The sequence below is a fragment of the Tachypleus tridentatus genome, chromosome 1 (genome assembly GCF_004210375.1).
Source record: "Tachypleus tridentatus isolate NWPU-2018 chromosome 1, ASM421037v1, whole genome shotgun sequence".
Classification (NCBI taxonomy): domain Eukaryota; kingdom Metazoa; phylum Arthropoda; class Merostomata; order Xiphosura; family Limulidae; genus Tachypleus; species Tachypleus tridentatus.
This window is the reverse complement of record NC_134825.1, coordinates 95690437-95712878: the sequence shown is the minus strand read 5'-3', so window position 1 is coordinate 95712878 and position 22442 is coordinate 95690437. Positions and strand designations below refer to the sequence as shown.

General features: G+C 31.5%; 1 protein-coding gene across 14 annotated transcripts in view; it reads left to right on the top strand.

Annotated features, from left to right (window-relative positions):
• Positions 1-22442, top strand: part of LOC143256077 (uncharacterized) — a 135735-nt gene that overhangs the window by 3954 nt on the left and 109339 nt on the right. For 8 of the 14 annotated variants that reach the window (XR_013031037.1, XR_013031036.1, XM_076512812.1 and 5 more), the window contains exons 2-7: positions 7454-7607; positions 8632-8717; positions 10224-10329; positions 12409-12478; positions 18175-18317; positions 20667-20801. Coding sequence is in view for 12 of the 14 variants with exons in the window: in XM_076512812.1 (XP_076368927.1) it covers positions 7554-7607; positions 8632-8717; positions 10224-10329; positions 12409-12478; positions 18175-18317; positions 20667-20801 (594 nt within the window). In the remaining 2 variants the exon portion in view is untranslated. Of the gene's footprint in view, positions 1-6960; positions 7018-7453; positions 7608-8631; positions 8718-10223; positions 10330-12408; positions 12492-18174; positions 18318-20666; positions 20802-22442 lie in introns of those variants that run through there. The other 6 variants (XM_076512761.1, XM_076512822.1, XM_076512832.1 and 3 more) reach the window with 6 other exon arrangements.

Genomic DNA, 22442 nt, shown 5'->3' with positions numbered 1-22442 from the left:
AGTAATGTGAATGTTTTCAAAAAAGGAAAATTATGTTGAAAATATGTTTTCTTAAAAAAATAATTAAGAACTTCCTTTATATTAATAATATCAGGACATGACAATAACTGATGGTCACTAATATTTTTCTCCTCAAGGTGAATTCCTGAATGTGGTAAGGAGACTTTCAAATAAAAGTTCTGTATTTTCAGTTTACCATCTCTGTAATCTGAACATCTTTCCATGTGTTTGACATGTATGGCAATCTGTGAAGGTGTGGAGAGGATCCTGGTGGTTGAGTGGTGTCTGAGGCACTGCAACACACCTTTTTGGCCTTCTGTTTCTATAGATGGGAGATCCCTCCCCCAGGGTCAGTTGGGTGGATCTTTTGAGCTGAGATCACCTGATTACCAGTGTTGGGCATTCTCTGTGGGTGTTATGGATAATATGTCTGCTGGTGTATGGATATAGTGTTTTCAGATCTCTGGCATTGCTGCAGTATTCTTGTTTACCATTGTAGTGCATCCTCTCATGGGACTTCATGGCGAAGTAGTAAAAAGATAGTTTATTGATATAAACACCATGTCTTGAAGACTCTGACCAGCAGTCTTTAACCAATTCTGAACCTGTACCTCATTTTTTGATCTTTCATTTCTTGGCATACAAAACTTTAGGACAAGTGTCTCTCTCCCTTTTTTTGTGTTTTGTTTTTGTTTTATTGAGATGTTTAATAAGGGCTTGCTGGGTGTGAAAAGTCAGTTAAGAAGCTATGTTCTGGGGTAGAGAGACATCTTAGTGGAAACATCTACACCAAAACATAGTGAACTCCTGAGTTCACAGGCCATTGGAGATCTATTCATTGAGGTTATTTCCTATGCTATTTTGAATTCCTCAAAGGGGTTATTGTTGAGAGAGATTTTAAGAACATTACTGAGCCAGAGATCCTCACTGATTTCTTCAGTCAAGGAACTTTTACAGTGCAACATAACTCATAAAGAAGGAGGTATGCTGCCTACTAATGTTTTTATATTGATGTTTATGTTGCCATCTCCACTGTCAGGGCAGGTAATATAAACTTTAGGGTACAGCCATATATTCCTAACCCTCTCGGATGTTTCCAATGTCAGTGGTTCAGTCATTTGAAGGCATCTTGTAGTTTTGTGACGTGCTCTTTGTGGTGGCAAAGACTGTGGTTCTTAAAAGTGCAAACTGGACTTTTACTGTTTTAGTTGTGATGGTTGTTACTGCTCTTGCTATTGTTCTTGCCCTAAATGGGTGGAGGAGAAAGAAGTAGTGTTTAAAAACTGTTAACATTTCTTACCCTCAGGCCTGGAAGTTATTGTTCCTTACTCCACTGTGGATGTATGCTACTGCACTACACTCCACTGCTATAGTGGAAGTGCAGGTGGACCTTTTTTTGCTTCCTTTAGAGTTGTTCTCAAACCTTAGTGTTTTTTGCCCTGTCTGGATAAATGAGTTGACAAGTCCATGTCTATTCCTATCTCTATTCCCACCATTCTTTCCAGTAATTGCCCAGATCCATTTCCTTCACCTGTGGTTTCTGGTGTCTGCTTGAGTCTATTCTTTGGCCCTGAGATCTATAATGATTATTTGTTCACACTTTCAGTTGCTGGAATCTGTCTACTGACAAAGACTTGTCCACTTGATCCCTGGCAGGATTCATGGAAGTTGATAGACCTCCTAGTGAAGAAATATGGCATGGTCATAAATAGAAGGGCCCTCTGTCCAGTTCCTCTCACATAAGTAAAAATGACTACTTTGATACCATGGAGCTGCCAAGGTTTCTGTTCTAATCTGGATGGCATTAATGCTTTCCAGATGTATCACTGGTTAAAGGCTATGTCATTATGTTCGTTGTCTCGTGCTCAAAATTTTATTGAACTACTGTATTATGAATTTTTATCTAAGTTTGGTATCACACTATTGATTATAATTGAAATTTTAGTATTAAGTGCATTATTCAACTTATTAATTTAAAAGTAAATATTAAAAATGCAGTTAAACATCAATTTTTGTGTGTTGCTTGGTGTGTTGAATGCAGCACTGATTCAGTTTAGATTTTTGTGATGTCAGTATATTAAGTTTATAGTTTCATATGAATTAAGAATTCGAATAACTGATATTGACAAGCTACAATGTAAAATAACAACAACATATCTTTTCTTTTTGCTGAAATGTGGCTTATGTACTGTTTCAAACATGGTGGCCCTGTGTAACTCTTTACAATTTTTGAAATGGTCCATTATGAAATATACTGTAGTAAGAGTATATATGAATTACTTATAATCAGCAACAGCTTAAAATGTTCTTGAGTGATTTTCTCAGCCATTTAAATCTTTGAAAAGGCTACCACTTTTTGTTTTTTATCTAAGACTGAATGTCACTTTTATATTATTGGATATGATAACATGATTGCTATTGTATTTTAGCCAATCATGGCTGAAGGGTCAGTAGAATCAAAATAATAAATATGTATAAATGTGTAATGCTAAGAGGCTTAAGCTATTTAGTCTGAATATTTGTTCATGCTTTAATTTGTTGTCTTTCTAGGAAGCATATTTATATTTATTTCCTAATTTTTTATGGTGGTTATGAGATCAGTCAAATCTACTGAAGTTGTACAGAGATTCATTGGTGAAAATAACATAAAATATAAAGTTTTGTCTTAAACATTTAATAACTATCTCAAATTATAAAGATTTCACATGTGAAACTTAAATTTTTTGGAGCATAAACGTATTTTTAATCTTAAAATGAAAATTACTTTGCATGTTAGATAAGCAACATGCAAAAAAAACAAACAAAACAGATATGAGAAAAACATTTCTAAACAAACTTAAAGTTAAATTTCATATATGAAACCATTGTAGTAATTTGTGATGACGAGAAGTGATGACACAAGTTGAAACACAAGTAATTAACACAGCATTACATCCACCACTATACTGGTACAGATATGTAGACCACACGATTGTGGGATTCACATCTACAGAACATATACTTAATTTTTTCAATCACATTGACTCTATACATCCCAACATTAACTTCACATGTGAACAGGAAGAATGCAATCAAATATTTCTTAATCTCAAAATTATAAGAACCGGTACACAATTTAAAACTGAAATCCACTGAAAAATTGCCCATACTGGATTATACATTCCTTGGGACTCAGGACATGAAACAAAACTAAAACTCAACACACTAAGAAAACACAGCCATAAAACTATGTTCACCAGATAAAATTAATGATGAATTAGACAAAATAAAACAATACTTCATCAACATCAATAAGCTTCCTCCACAAACCATAGAAAACATTACATGCACACACACAGACAAAAAGCAAAATCAACTAACAAAAGTAAATATATCCCACGAATTAAAAAATCATGAAACCATATACTGCTGCATACCATATGTTCCCAACATCAACAGAAAAATAACCAACATTTGGCAAAAACTAGTAACAAAATATGACATTCCAGTTAATACCAAATTTATTCAAAATCCAGGCACAAAACTGAGGTCTATACTATATAAAAAATACACTGACAAACATCACACCAACATCATTTATAAAATACAATGTGATAACTGCCATGACTTCTATATTGAAGAAACAAGTAAAAAAATGGAAACCAGATTCAAAGAACACAAAATGTCACTGTGCATTTTCGAACTGCAAATCAAATAAACAAACATAACCATAGAAAACACCCAAATACTAAATAAAGAAACAAATGTAAACAAATGCAAAATTAAAGAAGCCTTACTTATATAACAACTGAAGCTCCAAAATAAACCAATACAAAGGAACACATTTATACCTATATTAATAAATATGAGCAAACATCTAAGCATGCCCTTTACATTCTTCTACTCAATTACACAACCTCCTTCAAACATGTGGTCAGCTATCTTTTCTTTCTTTGTGAACCTGACGATGATTGAAGAAGGTTGAAACATTCGCTCCTCTACATAGAGTTTTCTCTACCCATATCAGTCATTTTTTACATGTATAAACCATTGTAATGTTTACTGATAATGTGCCTTATTTTGTTAACATATGCTTACTAATTTAGAAGCTACAGCAGGAAAACTATAACAAGCACAAATTACTGAAAGAGTTCAGGTCTTAATTGATTTCTGCCATTTGATGTTTCTTTTCTGACAGGAAACATTACTGAAAACTGCTGATACAGTCACCTTTTGGCAATTTTCTTTATTCCAGAATGATAAGTGATGGATGAATGTTTCGAGGGGTGGCACTGTTTATTGACCAGCATGTGCCCGCCTTTTTTCTGCCCCTTGATATACGTTTGAAGGCTGTAGCTATATGTGTTTCTTTAGATTGTGCAATCACTGTTTGTTCTCTTTACTTTTCTCTTTAAGAGACTTATGATCAATCAGACCTTGATATCTTTATAGAATAGTTGCTGTCTTCCTTTGTTGTAAACTTGGGAGACTTTAATGCTCTTTAACAGCCAAGAAATTGCTGATATGCAGAGCATTGCCAATACTCTCACCATGAGCTTTTCTTGTGTGTCTAGCACTTCTGAAACAGCACTTTTGATCATTGAGTCTTGAGCAGAATGACTGCCCCATTTCTTTCAGGCTAATTGTCACTGTGACTCTATTTATCCTCTGACACTGGTGGATCTCAAATTTACTCTTTATCCATTTGGCAGTGCATCAGTAGTACACAAAGATATTTACTCTGAACTGCTGCACCACCTCTCACCTGCTACTCTTGCTTTTCTTTAACCAGGTGTGGCAGGAGAACATTTTTCCTGTGCTTGGTGTCAGGCTATTGTCCTGTCTTTCTCTGAGCCTGGAAAGGATCTCAAGATTCCTTCTAATTATCATCCAATTGCTTTAGCCATCTATCTTTGTAAGGATAGGTAATGCTCATCATGTTTGATTCTTTGAATGAAACAACCTCCTCTTGCCCACCCAATGTCGACAGTGCTTTACCACGAACTATATGATTCACCATATTAGAAGGCTTACGACACTATGTTGAGCTACTGTATTTTATGGAATCTTCATTCATATGAATTGCATGGCTATCTACCCATCTTTATTCAGAACTTTTTACTTAACAGGTGATTCTGAGTCTGTTTGTGTTTGGAACTTTCCTGTTCTTTTTCACAGGAACTTGGAATTCCTCATGCTATGCCTTGAGTGTTATACTTATTAGTATTAAGATCAGTTATATTAGTATAAAACTATACCTTTTCTATTTCCTATAACAGTCTGCATGCCTTTTTGCTACCAAGGGGGTTTACATCCTGATACCAAGTTCTGTTTCGGTGATGATGTTCTTCCTGTGGTTCCAAGTTCTTGAAGCTTATCTTTGACCATAAACTGATTTTCATTCCTCACTTAAAGTAGCTACATGCCAAGTTTATAAAGGCAATGAATATTCTTCTTGTCTTCTCTTCCATTTCTAGGGGAACATATTAAGTGTTTTGTGCTCAAGATTTATTGTGCCCTCATTTGATTCAAACTGGACTATGGATCTCTGGTTCTGCCAGGGCTTCTTCCTTGAAGATACTGGACCCCATTTACCATTTGAGGTTTCAACTCTTCCCAGGGACTTTCTGCACTTCTCCAGTCCCACAAAATGCCTCTTTACCTCTGTGGCTTGCAACTATCTCTGCAGTATGCTACCAAACCTTATGCAAAATTGAAAAAAAAACAAAAAACAATATTTGCTGGACATCTTTTGAACCATCCTTCTATTTCTGTTTTATAGGAATGGTTCAAAATCAGATGAGCCTATGGGCTCTGCCATAGTTTGTTGTGGCTTGGTGGTTGCTTACAGAATCCTCTTGTTGTCTTTCTTTCTATTTGGCTGCACTCTTTTAGAATAGACTGTTTGCATTTTTACCTTTCACCTGTGTATCTAGGTACAGCTGGCTGAAGTAGCTCTGACATTGGATGATGTTAGCGTCTCCAGTGATCAGCCCATTCCGCCATGGCTTCTTATTATCCTTGTGTGTAACCTAGCCTTATGTTATTTGAAGAAGGTGGATACCCCTGATAGGAAGTACTGTCTTGTCTTTGCTGAATGCCTCTCTGCAATTTCTGTGTTCACTGCTGAGTTGATTGCTATTTCTCTTGCCCTGGATTATGTAGAAGCTATGCAGTACACAGTTTATACTATTTACACTGACTTTCTTACATCTCTACTGGCCCTGGATTTGCTTATCATTGGCTCTTAACCTGATCTGAAAGGTACTCATCAATGACTGTTAGGTTTTCTTCATTTTTCATAAATATTCAGTTTTTGTGGATATTTGGCCATGTCAGTATTTATGGGAACAAGCTTGCTGACATTGTAACTTTTTCCACATGATTTTGTGCTGTTACATCTGTTCCTGTTCCATATATGGACTACAGTCTTGTATTTAAGGCATGGATTTGTACCAGTTGGCAGTTGACTTGGGTTGAGCAACATTGTAATAAGCTTTTCCAAATCAAACCAGATGTTGCTGTTTGAGGCATCTCTTTTCCATAAAGATTGGAAGGAGGAAGCTGCCCTCACTAGGCTAAGCATTTGTTATAGATTTTTAACTCATCTTTTTCCTTTATCTGGTACTGATCCATCAACATGTACTTATGTGACACTCAAGTCACAGTAACCCACATTTTACTGTCATACTGTTGTTACAACTCCAAGTGATAGCACTATTATAGAAATGTCTTCTGAGGGTTAAGCCCTGACATTTGAAGGTTTCTTTGGTGATTGTGACATTGTGCAATTTGATTGAATTTTAAAATTTTGCAAGCCATTGCCTTTTTAATTTTGTTTGAGTCCTTTATTGGACTTTTTGTAAAATGTTTAGCTTTAACTTGATTCATATTTACATTTTATTAAAATTTACTTTTCAAGATTTGTACTGGTTCTAACTTATGTTTCTTTTCACTTCTCTATGATTGACTTCATTTCAGGATACACTGTGCTTTCTTCATCATGGAGGTGCCTAAATGTATTGCATAGTTTCATAGGTAAAAATCCTCATCAATTTGATCTAAATACAATACTCTAAATGTGGCATAATCAATAAACTATATAGTGCAATTATACATCTTTAAACTTACAATCAGTATATATGTAAATATAACCTAAAATTGTATTTGATTAAATGCAAGGAACAGCAGACTGCTTGGGTTATTTGGGTGACTGGTCAGTCAAAACATCAAGATTGTTTTCTTTCTTAACATTGTGATTATGTATGCTACATGACAATTTTAAATCCTTACTTAGTTTAATGCATCAGTTTCTGGTGCCATTTAACTAAGAAGTAAATTGCATCATTTAGACAAAGGAAATCTAAAACTTTGAATAGATGTATATAAAATACAGAATGTAAATTTGTGACTTTGAGAAAATTTGTATACACATTGTTAGAATATTAAAAATAAAAATTTTAATTTTTCTCAGCTGAAGAAGAAATGCAGAAAGTGATCCTTATGACTATATTAAGTTAAATGTATGGGCAGAAACATTAGTGGAGAAATATCACTTGGAAGTTACAGGAGAGATGGAAGACATTAAGACAACAAATTCCTTGATGGAGAGTCCTTTGTTGTTGTGGGTGAGTGTAATCTTTCTACAATGAAACAACTTGTAAGACTCCTATTGGAGGTTTAATAAGGATACGTAACATGCTAAATTGTGACTTCATAGGGCTGGCCTTTCTGTTGTTTAATTAGTATTAGTTTTTGAAGTTTGTGTCATATAAAATCATTGTGATTGAGTGAAACACTATTTTACAACATATCCAAATATAGATACATTTTTTCCATGCTATTTTCTTGACTGATGTTTAGGATAAAAAGGAAAAAAAAAAGTTATTTGCTGTTGGCTACTGACCAACAAAAAATTGCCTGGCTCAAAATTGTTTTTGAGCAATTTAATCCCCCTCATCCCACAGTGTTTTTTACCTGCCTGGTCATTTTGTACATAGCCTTTCTGTTCCACAAAGCATTTAGTTTGAATTTTTTGAATGTTTGTTAGTTATCTTAGGATCATCTTTAAAATACTTGTATATAAATCAGTGAATGTTTTCTGCAAAACAATTTTGGCTGCTTGTGCATTTGTTTGCATGCATTGGCAATACACTTCTAGGAAATGTGCAAAAGTATATAACTGCAACCTTGCTAAATATATGTTTGCAGTATTTTTTTCAGATCCTTGAGCATAGCTTTCTAGTTTTAAATAAAGAAAATTGTAAAAATAGATTTAGAAATATAATTATCAACTGCACACATTTTTAACTTTGTAAAATTTTCATAAAAATGTATAAACAGCATTATATTACTATATTATGTGTATTTAAATACTTCTAAATATCCACAGAAAATTTGACATACCTTTCTTTACTGATTTAAAGCACTTTGTTTAAAGTATATCCTCCTTTAATTGACCTTTATGAAATATGCTAGCCAGTAATATTCATCTTTAGACATGTATGCTGTAGTTAAGATGGAAAAATGATCAGAGGTACTGCAGGAATCTGGATTTTCTTTAAACTTAGAGATAATAGATTTTTAATTATTTATTGAAAAGTCAGATCTGTACTAATTTCTCTTTCCATACCTTCAATAATGAACTGATAGCTAAAAGTTCTTTGTGAAAAGAAAAAAGAATTAGATTATGAAGATTTATGCAGTGGAGTTCTTTTGTCTTCTGTATGGCAGCAAATGTAAGTATATTCCTGATTTTCTTTAACTTCAGAGTGTATTACAGTATTAGAATATTAAAGATGCCAACTTTGTTAAGTAATAAAAAACTTAATCTGTTTTAAGTTGAAGGATTAACATAAAATCAGAAAAAGGAGACAGTTTTATACTGAGTGAATTAAAGACACTGAAATTTATTAACAAAAAACTTCACATTTCAGCAACTCTGATCTATGTGGAAAGAGAATGTAACCACAAGGTATCTCCTTATCTTTGATGATATGTTTAAAAATTTTGTAGGTAGCTAGGCCAAAAAAAATGCCATGTAAAAAGAGTACACAATTAAACCTATATTTATGGAAAAGTAAAATGCTACATTAAAAAAAGAGCTGTCTCTAATATATGACCCACAAAGCAGTGTTGATAATTGTATGGAATTTAGCCTATATTTAGAGAAAACATGAAATAATTTCAGAAATATAAATTGAATCAAAACATAAGGAGCAAACACAGGTGTTTTGCATGTGTGATACATTTTAATTTTAGATTTGGTGGTTTTATAGTTTGTTGTGTGAAGTAGCCAAACTTTACAAGAAGTTACAATGAGTTAATGCATTGATAAGAGTGATTCCTCTTTCATAGTGAAGTTTCATAGATTTCAAACTCTCCATTTAATGAAATGTATATATATATATAAAAAAGTGGATAAAATAAAAACATGACTCTGTCAATTGATTGTATTACTGGTAACTAGCACAGAAGGCCATGCTCCTATTCAATTTGACAGTGCCCAAAATCCTCGTTTGGTGTCTCTTCTGTAAGAAGTAAAACTTGCTGAGAGTTAAAGCAGGATGAAAATAGTAAAACAATTGCAGTTTCAAACTTTAAAAAAATTGAAAGTTTCATTTCAAAATAAAATGCTAAGTAAATAGAAACATTTGTAAACCTTTTAAGAGTAAGGTATGCCACTCAGTAGAAATTTTTTCTGGCTCATATTTGTTTATATAACTTTTTTTTTTAGATTTATGTCATTAGAAAGAATTAAAATAATTCTTCATCTGCCCAACATGGTCTACTTTATTTCTTATATAAAAACAATAGTGAAAGTTCTGAATCACTGTTTAATAGGATGTATGTAGTGTTTTGTTTAAAACAGTTGTGCATAATTCACCTTATACAGTATGAAAAAGCTTAATTTCAATGTAATCATCTGTTACTTGCACAAAAATGGATGTTACTAAATAGTCCATTTGTTTTGTCACAAAGTTGAAATAACGACTATTTTTATGTACATAGACCTTCTTTTCTGTTTTATAGAAATTGTGTGTGTATATAATCTTTGGTATATACTCATGTACATTTAAATAAAAAAGGTTTGCATAATTTTAACAGAGTAACCATAATGTTAAAATGTAGAAGAAATTTATTAAAACCTTGTTTCTCTCATCTCTTTATTTTCTGTTAAGTATTGGCATATGTTATGGTAAGTAGGTAATTCTGTGAGCTGTATAGTTTGTTGAATCTTATAGTGACTCTCATGCCAGTTTGGGAGAGAACACTGCAGCTTCAAGTGAGATGGGCATTCGTTTACACAACCTAAACACCTTGTTAACTAATATTAAAGCTTTCTATGAGGTAAACAATATTGAGTATATGAATATTATAAAATTCTTTGTTTTAAAATACTAAATCATTTTGTTTATACAGCTGGGTAATTAGTAGAATTTGCAAATTGATTAATCAACAGTCATTAATTGATTACATTCAACTGATACATTATTATCATCTAATACTAACTTTCCTTGTTTCAGTTTTTTTTTAAAGACATTTTCATTTCACGTGATAGAAATGATAAGGTACAACAATTTAAGATTAAGATACATTTTTTATTCATTCTTAACTATGAAAATATATATGCAATAGTATTTATACACCTCCAACAAGCTGAAAATATGATTAATATTGTTTCATGGGTTTCTTCTTACAACTCTTCATAAAATTAACTTGTTGAAACTAAATAAACTAATTCTTGGTTAAAAATAATTCTCCTTAGGTTTCATTTTATGTAAATAGTAAAACATTTTTGTCACAATATGTGGTAAGTATTTTACAACTCATTGAAAAATTCACTCTACTCCTAGATTTTTGTGAGATATCAAAAACATGATAACAATAAAAATATTTTTTACGACATTTCAGAATGTTTTTACCAATTCAATCATCTTCATGTTAAACTAGTAAAATAATTAACATGAAAAACCACTATCTTCTCGGGTATTTAATTGATATAATTGGTTACCTATTATTAGAAATTACTTCAATTAATGTATGTAAAAAATCAATTAATCAAAATTGGTTAAATCAATTGTTATGAAAATACTCAACTAATAAATTTAGTATTTCCAAATATTACCATTTTCAACTATATTTCAACAATCATTTAATCAAAAATTCTGATTCTGCTGATTCTTTTAAGCTAATAAATCAACTGAAATTAGGATTTTCAGCTTTTCCAATTATCAGTTAATAAATTGAGTACATTGATTGTCAAAAAATAACCAACTACTTTGAGTCAAGATTTTCTATTATTACTATTTTTGATTGTTTTAACTGTCAAAGTAATTGAAATATTGCTATTATGTTTCTTTGCTAAACAAAAAAAAAAGGGTTATTGCTTATACTTTCAGCCTTATAAGTGATTTTCTTAAAATTTAAGTTTATCAACTTTGTTGGTTTTCTTTTCAGACTTGAATTATATTACTACCAAATTTCTCATTATTATGGCAATCTACAAAAACTATCTGAAATGTTGAAAACATGAGCATGGTTGGTGGCAATTGGAACCACACCTGCAACTCTTAAATATTGAAGCAACAGATAAACATTAAATATATCAAACCAAAGTTGAACAAATTTGAATTAATCAGAGGTGATAACAAGAAGTCAGAAAGGCTTTTTTTTTGTTTACTTGGGCAGTTGCAAAAATAAAATAATAATAATAATAGGAAATAATAGTTTTGATTAGTTAATTAATGTTTCAAAAATAAATTAGATTCTAATTTCATATAACACCATGATGTAACAAATGCTCATACATAATTGATATCAAGTTAATCATTCAGCTTTAATTGTTTATCAATTTGAATGATATAACATGCCAGTTATCTTTGGTATCATTAGTGCTTACACTGTAGATTTTGAATGTCATTATTTGTAATGTTTTTATTTCAGTTGATGATTTTTCATAACTTGTGAATTTAAATGGAGTTAGACTTTAACTTTCTTACATAAAATTCATACTACTGAAGAGAGTTAACATCATGAAAGGAATCGTTTGTTGTTAAAGTTTATTGCTGATACATGGAGGTGTGTGAATACACAGGAGGGTTTAGTAGCCTGACATATCTAGTATACTTAAGATTATTAAAAAAGAAAGATGTTTAATTTTTCATTTGTTATTTTGTTATATTTATGTATGATCTAAAATTATAACAATGACATAACATAAAAAGGTTTAAGCTAAAACTGGTGGAAGAAATGCATTGCACATCTCATAATATTTAACTTACTGAAATGAAATATTTAAGATATTTAAGTGTTAAATTAAAATTATTTTTTAAAACTGAAATGTACGTATATGTAAGATTAGTTAGTTGCATTATTATTGTAGCATGTTTTTCCAAGAAAGAGATCAAAATATAATTATATTTTCAGGAAGTGCTAGGGCAGGTGATTCTCTTGCCACTTCCAGACATTCTTGCTATAGCCAAATGCACTAGTGAAGGCAAGTTTCAGCTGTAGGTGTTTATGTAAAACATTTGTAAAATTTAGTGCCAAGTATTGAACTGCAAAATATTTTTACTTCCAAATTTTTCAGTTTAAAGTGAAAAAAGAGACCAGTCTTTATAAAACAGACAATATAGCTTTTATGAAAATGAAACTTTTGTTGTTTTTAATTAGCTCTTTAAACCTGTAACATTTTATGTATTCTATTATTGAACTAAAATTTAATTGAAAACAAATGATAATGCTACATGGCACTTCTGGTCTATTTATAATAACATGGTGTGAATTAATTTTCAACCAAAGAGACATAAATGGGTAAATTGGAATATTTTGGATATATGCTGATAGCATCTTCTCAGGTTTAAGGAGTTAAATTTTCTTTTGTGTAAATTAAGTTTAATACTGTGTTCATCACATTAAATATAAATGGTAGGCTAATTAGATGATTACTTGAAGTGATCTCATATTTTTATATCAGAGCATTATATTATTCATATATTGATGTAAAACATTAGTATGTTAAGCTAACAAAAGTATTTATAATTGACTTAAAATGCTAAAATAGTTTAGCAAAAAAAGTGTAGATAACTCATGTCTCAGAATTATCATAATATACTGATAGTTCACAGAGAGGAAGAAAGGCCAACTCATGATTTATAGAAGTCCCATTGTACTGATCAAGCTCCTATTATCCCCAGTTACTTCTGTAGCTACCCCAAGGGATATCATACCCCCAAAAATATCCCCCATAAGGACACCCACCTGGGATACCTGTGCATGTTTTATCCAACTTGCTTTTGAATAGGGATTTGAGGACAGTTTCAAACATGTCTTCAGAATTAAGAAAAGGAGGTACGAACACACAGTATGATACCATATATATGTAAAAATGGCTGGTATGGGTAGAGAAAATTCTATGTAGAGAAGCGAATGACGTTTCAACCTTTTTTGGTCATTGGCAGGTTCACAAAGAAAAAGAGGTAACTGACAGATAGCTGACCACATGTTTGAAGGAGGTTATGTAATTGAGTGTAGGAGTGTATAGGGCATGCTTAGATGTTTGATTATATTTATTAATACAGGTATAAAGGTGTTCCTTTGTATTGGCTTATTTTGGGCTTGAGTTGTTGTATAAGTAAGGCTTCTTTAATTTTGTGTTTGTTTACATTTGTTTCTTTAGTATTTGGGTGTTTTCTATGGTTATGTTGTGTTTATTTGATTTGCAGTGTTCGAAAACGTGTGTAGGTGACTTTTTATGTTCTTTGAATCTGGTTTCCATTTTTCTACTTGTCTCTCCAATATAGAAGTTGTGGCAGTTATCACATTGTAACTTATAAATAATGTTGGTGTGGTGTTTGTCAGTTTAGTTTTTATAGAGTATAGGCCTTAGTTTTGTTGTGGTTTTTGAATAAATTTAGTATTAACTGGAATGTCATATTTTGTTGCTAGTTTTTGCCAAACGTTGGTTATTTTTCTGCTGATGTTAGGAATATATGGTATGCAGCAGTATATAGTTACGTAATTTTTTAAATCATGGGTATGTTTACTTTTGTTAGTTGATTTTGCTTTTTGTTTAGGTGTTTGCATATGATGAAAACATAGAAAACACTCAAATACTAAATAAACAAACAAACATAAACAAATGCAAAATTAAAGAACCCTTACTTATATAACAACTCAAGCCCAAAACAACCTGATACAAAGGAACACCTTTATACCTACATTAATAAATATATCTAAAATATAGGCACACCCTCTACATTCCTAAACTCAGTTACACAACCCTCTTCAAACATGTGGTCAGCTGTCGGTCAGTTACCTCTTTCTTTCTTTGTGAACTTGATGATGACCAAAGAAGGTTGAAACGTTGTTCTCTCCTCTACATAGAGTTTTCTCTATCCATACCAGCCATTTTTTACATATATTTTTCTCCACAAGTGGGTTTTCTTGTCATCATGGATTATCATTTCATCACGGCGATTGTACGAGAAGTGCATGTCTTTGTGTTTTCTTTATGTATTTGTATTTATCTGTGTAACTTGTATGTCTGAACTAACATACATTACACCACTATTAACACTACATGTTCATAAGGTCGTTAAGAAACTTAACCAAAAAATTATCAAGAAAAGAAATGACATATATTTCATTCAACAATGTAGAAAGGAACAACTAATTTCTAACTTTGTAAAGGTAAAACTATCCAAGAATTTTAATCAGTGCACAAACATTATCCAAAATTTACAGAAAAAAACTACTTAAACCCATGTTGAACACAAAATACAAAGAACTACATGGCTTACAGAAACAAAAATGAACCTAGATCATCAACTGGCATGCTGCATCAAACCAGAGATCTACGGACTTATACAACGAACCATAAACCAAATCAACACTAGGAACGACAGAGACAAAAAGATCTGCCACAGCAAAAAACTAGAAAAACTAAGATGCAAACAACAGAAAAGACACCAACACAACAAACCGTTAATTAACCTCATAATTAACAGATCCGACCGACAGTTAAACACAGATGAGATACATCTACTTAACAAAGGACTCAATTTTGCAATAGCACCTAGGTACATTCCAACCTCAGAAATTAAAACATGTTTAGAAGACCTAGCCAGGAGACTTCTGATATTTTCCACAGAAAACAAAAACAACAAGAAAACAACCAGGAGAAAAAAGACAACTTGAACAATTCTGTTGACATCCATAAGCCAAACTACGCATAAAAAATTAAAAAGTTGTATTTTCCAGAAACACCTAAAAACATCTTAAACAATTTTTTCAAAGAATTTTCTCTCAAAACTTCAACATAATTTCACAAAACGGAAAACTAAAAAACAACCTTACAGATAGAAAGAGACATTAATTCCATTAAAAACCTAAAACAAGACAGAAACATTAAAATTCTAAAAGCAGATAATGGAAATGCTGTAGTCACAATGAACTTGAATGAATACATCCAAAAAATGAAAAACATCCCATCAGGCATAAACAAATTTAAACCAATATACACAAATCCAACAAAGACACACAAAATGCAACTAAACAAAATACTACTAAAAATGAAAAAAGCCAACACAATTTCAAAAACACTTTATTCCTACTTACGGAAGACTGACTCATGCACACTACAAATATATGGCATCCCCAAACCTTATAAACCAGATTGTCCATTACGACCAATAATGTCCACATATGAATCGTTTAATTACAATCTTGATAAATACATAGCATGGGCATTCTCCAAATATGTAACATCAGCCAGCTCATTCATCAAAGACTCTTTTAATTTCAAGTCTAATGTAAATCAACTTAATCATAAAGCCTTAATGGCTAGTTTCGATGTTATATCCCTCTTTACAGAAGTTCTAACCACTGAAGCCTGCAAGATAGCGTTAGAACTCTATATCCGAGACCCTAACCCAACTTTCGACATTCCCAGCAACCAATTAACAACCCTCACAGAATTCACCACGATGAAGACAAACTTCATGTTCAACAACCACAGCTATATACAAACAAATGGACTGAGCATGGACAATCCACTATCACCAGTTCCAGCCAATATTTCTATGACACAAGTTGAAACACAAGCAGTTAACACAGCATTACATCCACCACTATACTGGTACAGATATGTAGATGACACGATTGTGGGATTCACATCTACAGAACACATACTTAATTTTTTCAATCACATTACCTCTATACATCCCAACATTAACTTCAAATGTGAACAGGAAGAAAGTAATCAAATATCATTTCTTAACCTTAAAATTACAAGAACTGATACACAATTTAAAACAGAAATCCACTGAAAAATCATCCATACTGGATTATACATTCCTTAGGACTCAGCACATGAAACAGAATAAAAACTCAACATACTAAGAAAACACAACCATAAAACTATGTTCACCAGATAAAATTAATGATGAATTAGACAAAATAAAACCATACTTCATCAACATCAATAAGTTTCCTTCACAAACCATAGAAAACATTATACGCACACACCTAGAAAGAAAGCAAAATCAACCAACAAAAGTAAATATACCCCACGAATTAAAAAATCACGAAACCATATACTGTTGCATACCATATATTTCTGACATCAGTAGAAAAATAACCAACATTTGGCAAAAATTAGTAACAAAATGACATTCCAGTTAATACCAAATTTATTCAAAAATCAGGCACAAAACTGAGGTCTATACTATGTAAAAACTGCACTGACAAACACCACACCAACATTATTTATAAAATACAATGTGATAACTGCCACGACTTCTATATTAGAGTAACAAGTAGAAAAATGGAAACCAGATTCAAAGAACACAAAAAGTGACCTTCACATGTTTTTGAACACTGTAAGTCAAATAAACACAACATAACCATAGAAAACACTCAAATACTAAATAAAGAAACAAACATAAACAAACACAAAATTAAAGAAGCCTTACTCATACAACAAATGAGCCCAAAATAAACCAATACAAAGGAACACCAACATCTAAGCACACCCTCTACATTCCTACACTGAATTACACAACCGTCTTCAAACGTGGTTGGCTATCTGTCAGTTACCTCTTTCTGTCTTTGTGAACTTGATGATGACCGAAGAAGGTTGAAATGTTGTTTGTTCCTTTACATAGTTTTCTCTACACATACCAGCCATTTTTACATTTACATTTTTCTTTACAAGTAGGTTTTATTGTCATCACGGATTACTATTTTGATGCCATATTTAAGTTAAGTGACACTGAACACGTATTTCTTAATTCCTGTCATGCTTAGATGACCTTCTGGTGAATTCTAATCCCACTTGGTAGATAGGGTATGTCATATAGATAAAGATACCTGTGGGGCCAGCTTATAATGTTTTGCCTAGATACAAAACTGTGAAAGGAGTTTGTGGACAAATAAACAAGTTTAGAAACACAACACGAATTAAGAAAATACGCATGTTCTGCCATGATTATCCCCAATTACTTCTCTAGTTATCTCAAGGAAATTCCATACTCAAAAACAAATCCTTTTTGGACATTTGTTCATGGTACCTGAGCACCTGTGTTATGTTTGGTCTTCCAACTTGTCAGTAGGTTTATAAACAGTTTTAAGCATAGTGTTCCAGGGATTCTGATAGAAGCCAGAAACATAAAACCTGATGCTCAGATCAGGCTCAATATCTCTGAAACCTACTTCTATACCCCCCATCATGTCCAGAATCATTTTAATTGTCATTGATAGGGGGTTATACCATATATATTAACATTAGAATTACCTAACTTACCTCAGCAGGAGACAAAATTCATACAGATATACTGGAAGAAAAGTGTTTTTATGTTTTGGGTTATATAGTCATGCTGGACTCCCATCATGCATAAAAATGTGCATATTTCACTAGATGCCTTTCAGTTGAGTTATTATAAGTAAATCTATTTTTGTTATAATACATTGAATTTTGTTGGTATGCAATGTATTCTGCCTTGTTTTTGGTCTTGTATAAAATGTTAGAATTTGTGTGTGTAAGATACTGTTTGATGAACAAGTTTTTGTTTTATGGGTATCTCCCACATGGTCCAAAAGACATTGTAATTTTAAATACAGTTTGTCAAACAGATGCTACTGAAATTAAAAAAAATGTGTAATTTTAGTGTCACTGACTTTTCTTTTTTTCAGAGAAGAGTGTCCAGGCAATGAATAGACTTCTTCTATTGGTTTTGGGCTGTGCTGTTCAGTGTGAGAGGAAAGAACATTTTATTGAAATAATTAAAACATTGGATATTGATGCTCAGCATCAAATAGTTGAATATATAAAACAGGTAGGTTTTATAGCAAATTGAGTGTTAAACTGCAAGATTTCAATTGAACTAAAGCCTGAAAATAACTTGTACATTTATTTAAAAACTCTCCCTTACTCACTCTTTATCTATGTTTTGAAATTGATATTATTACAGTTTTATGGATTTCTAAGCTTCATGATAACTTTTCTTGCCTAGTGTTGTTTATGTAGTCATGTGAAGAAAAAAAATTGTTTCATCAAAGTGTACAAAATATTTGACATTATAAACAGTTTTGAACTTTCGAACATATGGATGTTGATAGATTGCTTTCATCACATTTTTAATAGTCGATGACAGAGAAAATGTATACTTGTATTTTCTTCAGGTATATTTCAGTGATCATAAGTGTATGCTACAATTTTTTTTAAAGTTAATTTCATTCAGTAAACAGTAATTGAATGAATAACTTAAAACATCACTTTTAATTCTACTAATAGTGGTCAGTGAATTGAAAGTATCTGTTTCAAAAAAAATTGTGTGTACAACATCAAAAGAGAAAGTAAATGGTCCATTATTAATTGTAATGGAGGGTATGCCATGGTAGAACTGACATCAAAGTATATCTTTTTTCACGAAATAAAAGTAAATCCAAAAGTGTTGAAACTATGGTTTTCAGCCAATCCTTCAATGAGATTTTCATAAAAATGAACAATGGGAAGCCTTGAAGATGGGATAAGTAAGTATTTACATTGTCATACAAAAATAAAGCATTCCACACTTTGTTGTTATGGGTGCATTATAAGTATGATAATCCAATCCTACTATTCGATTACAGTAGCCCACAAGTTAACTGGTTACCTTTCCTCTAGTCTATCACTTCAAAATTAGGTACAACTAGCACAGGTAACCCTTAAGTAACCTTTCTAGAAATTTGCCAAAATAAGCAGTTACCACAAATTATAGGAAATATTAATTGTTCTTTTTTCCATACTGATACTACTACCATCAGGGAAAACTTTTCCCAAATTTTTGTGATATGTTGAAGGATCTACTTTTATGTTATCATTTGCTAATTCTTAATCATTTCATTTTTTTGTTTAAAATGATAATGTTGAAGTTTAGGATTAGTCTTTGACCTGACTTTAGAGATATACCATGCTTTGTGTCATTTGCTTACATTCTTGTCTTGCATGCATGCATGTCTTACATTTTTACTGTTTTCTGTAACATTAAGAAATATTTAGTTAACCATAATAAATACCTAATAAATGTAACAGAGTAAATTTTAACCTTTGTTTCGCTTAACATATCATGAATACTTGTATATCAAATGAAACTGTACATTGCATTGGGGTAATGCAGAAGTGACACAAAATAAAGCCAATTTGTTTTTAATTTTGATTAAATAAAATTCAAAAACCTTTAGTTGTTGCAAGAAGAAAAGATGTATGTAAATTTTATGTTCCAGTGGTTAAAATCTTTGTTACTATTCTGCCAAAATGGACATAAATTAAAGTTTTTACTCATTTGTAGGGCATGAGTGGTTTCCATGAAGCATAAACTACATCACCAGTAAACTGGTTGAAAATGATAAAATTCTTAATTTTTTTCCAGTAACGATGTTTTCTACTGTGATCAGGTTTAGTTAAATGTGTAGGCAGTTTCTAAAACAACATTAAAGAAGTATACAATTTATTATGTGTAATTACTTGTGAACACTGATTGCTGAAACTGTATAAATAAGTTTAATTTCACTTTTCTGTTAAGTTGTATATGGCTGGACAATGTAGTACTTTTGATAGTCAATCTAAAATCATATGATTTTTCTGAAAGAATAGAACAATTTACAGCTGTCTTGCTACACTTTACATTATTCTTACAAGTAGCAGTATATTAAAGTTTTATTTAGAGTTTATCACTTAACTGGTACAATATAAAAGTGCTACTTAATTTTGCTTACTTTGTTTTCTAGAGCATAAAAAGCAGTTAACTTTACAGGAGTGAGAGCAATGGAAAAACATTTTGATTTATCATAGAGCAGTTGTGATGGAAAAATATGTTACCCATAATCGTTGAAACAGTGTTTATAAGCTTATGTTTATAGGAACAAGTATTTTTAGTATCATTCTGTACAATTGTTTAATATCTACACCTTCTAAATCCTGATCTTCATTTACCTTTGTAAAATGTACAACAATTAGCTCTACAACTAAAGATTTTTCTGTATTGGCTAAAACACTTCACATTCTATTGATCTCAGTCTTTTGATACATGTACCCATACATGTATAAATAATATATTTTTTTTTATATGTAATTGTATATCAGTTTGAGTTTATAATGGAGATATATTGAATTGTTGAAGTTGTTACGTTATTTCTATTTGAAGGTTACAGACAATCCAGAGGCAATCTGGTCGAATGGATGGAATGTTACAAAGGATTCTACTGATGAAGAACAACTTTATTTATTACTGGAGCAGCATGTACAGAGATTGGTCAAAGAGAGAGATGAATTAGCTCAAGTAATTAAAATGACATTTAACTGAAAAATGTATTTGTGAACAGAACTTAATTTAATAAATAAATTAGTATTTACTTAATTAAAAAACATTGACAGTGTTTAATCCTTTCCAGTATTAGATTTCACTGGTATCTTCTGCTCTTTTATTTGTTCTCAGCAAAGATACTTGTATAAATCTTTTCACACAATTTGGTTAATTACATGTAATTTTTGCACCTTTCTTTGTGCTGTGAAAGTTTCAAAATTTTACTATTGTACTAAAAATAAATCTTTTTATTGTAGAGGTGGTTCTTTTTGTACTTTGCTGATTGAAGCAGTTAATTCCTGCTCTAAATCATATTTGTGACTGATAAATACTCGTCAGTGCATAATGACTTCATGTTTCAAAATTTCATTGTAGTTACCTTTGTCAGAAATCATTATTTTTAAATTAAATCAGTTAATGTCTGATAATCATAGTTTTTGGTTTTATAAATATGAAATTACTGTGTTTTCTGTTGTTTGAATACAATCAATTTTAGAACTTTTCAATGAAAAAGAAATTTGTGTCCTCTTGCTGTTACAGGCCTTAGCTTACTTTGCCTGCTAAACCTAAATATTTTTACCAAATGTCTTTTTAATTGAATATCCTTTTAACTTTTGAATGTATAATATCATAGTCTTTACAATATATGTTGGGATGGTGAGGTACTCAGTTGGCATAATACAACTATGCATGCTAAAATTCAACAATGACAGTTTCACTTTAAAAGATGATTGCCACTTTTTCATTTGTTTCTTTATCTAACAAGCCCCAAAACAAAAAAAGTATCTCTAAGATACCAAACCTGAAAGTGACCAACTGACTAGTTTTGTTCATCTTTCTTTTTGTTTCAGTTGAGATAACAACTGCTTTATCAGTAATGTCAGTTTTTAACTTAAATTCACTCTTAAAGTGTTTCTGGGCAGTGCACAATGTCATTGCTTAGTTGTAAAAATTAGTAATAATAAAAAATCATAAATCTAATATAACTTATTTCACTCACAAATAGCTTTTCCTTGACTTAAAGTTCCCTCTATAGGTACATATTTTTCATTCACCACTAGTTTGATACTTTCAACTATTCTCATTCGTATTGACTGTGAAACATCTGCATGCTATCTTGCAAAGGATCAATGTAGCAACCCTCTACCAATCTGAATGTGGCACAACTCATGTTGTAATTAGCATCTTTTCTTCTATGTAGCCCATCATCACTTTTTAGTTGGTGCTTTTTGTGTACTGATGTTTTTACTTTCATTTGCTTGTAAGAGGTTTTTTTTATTTTGTGAATTTTTTTGTATTTGAAGTTTTTCAACATTATTATTAATTGCATTTCGGTTTTTTCATGTTCTATTTACAATTGACTTTTGTATTTTAATTCTACAGTTTACAACTGTTGAGCTTCCTGACATGATTTTAACATCCACTATTTCTGATGGAATGTATTAGTAGTTACGTGTCACAAATACTGCAACAGAAGTTAATAATGCTTCTGGCCTACCATGCAATTTTGTGGCTTTATATCAACATTTTTCAACTGAGGGTGTCACAGCTTCATTCTGTTGGGGAATTTTTTTTTTTTCTGGCAATTACTTACTTGCCTCATTATTTCCAGTTCTC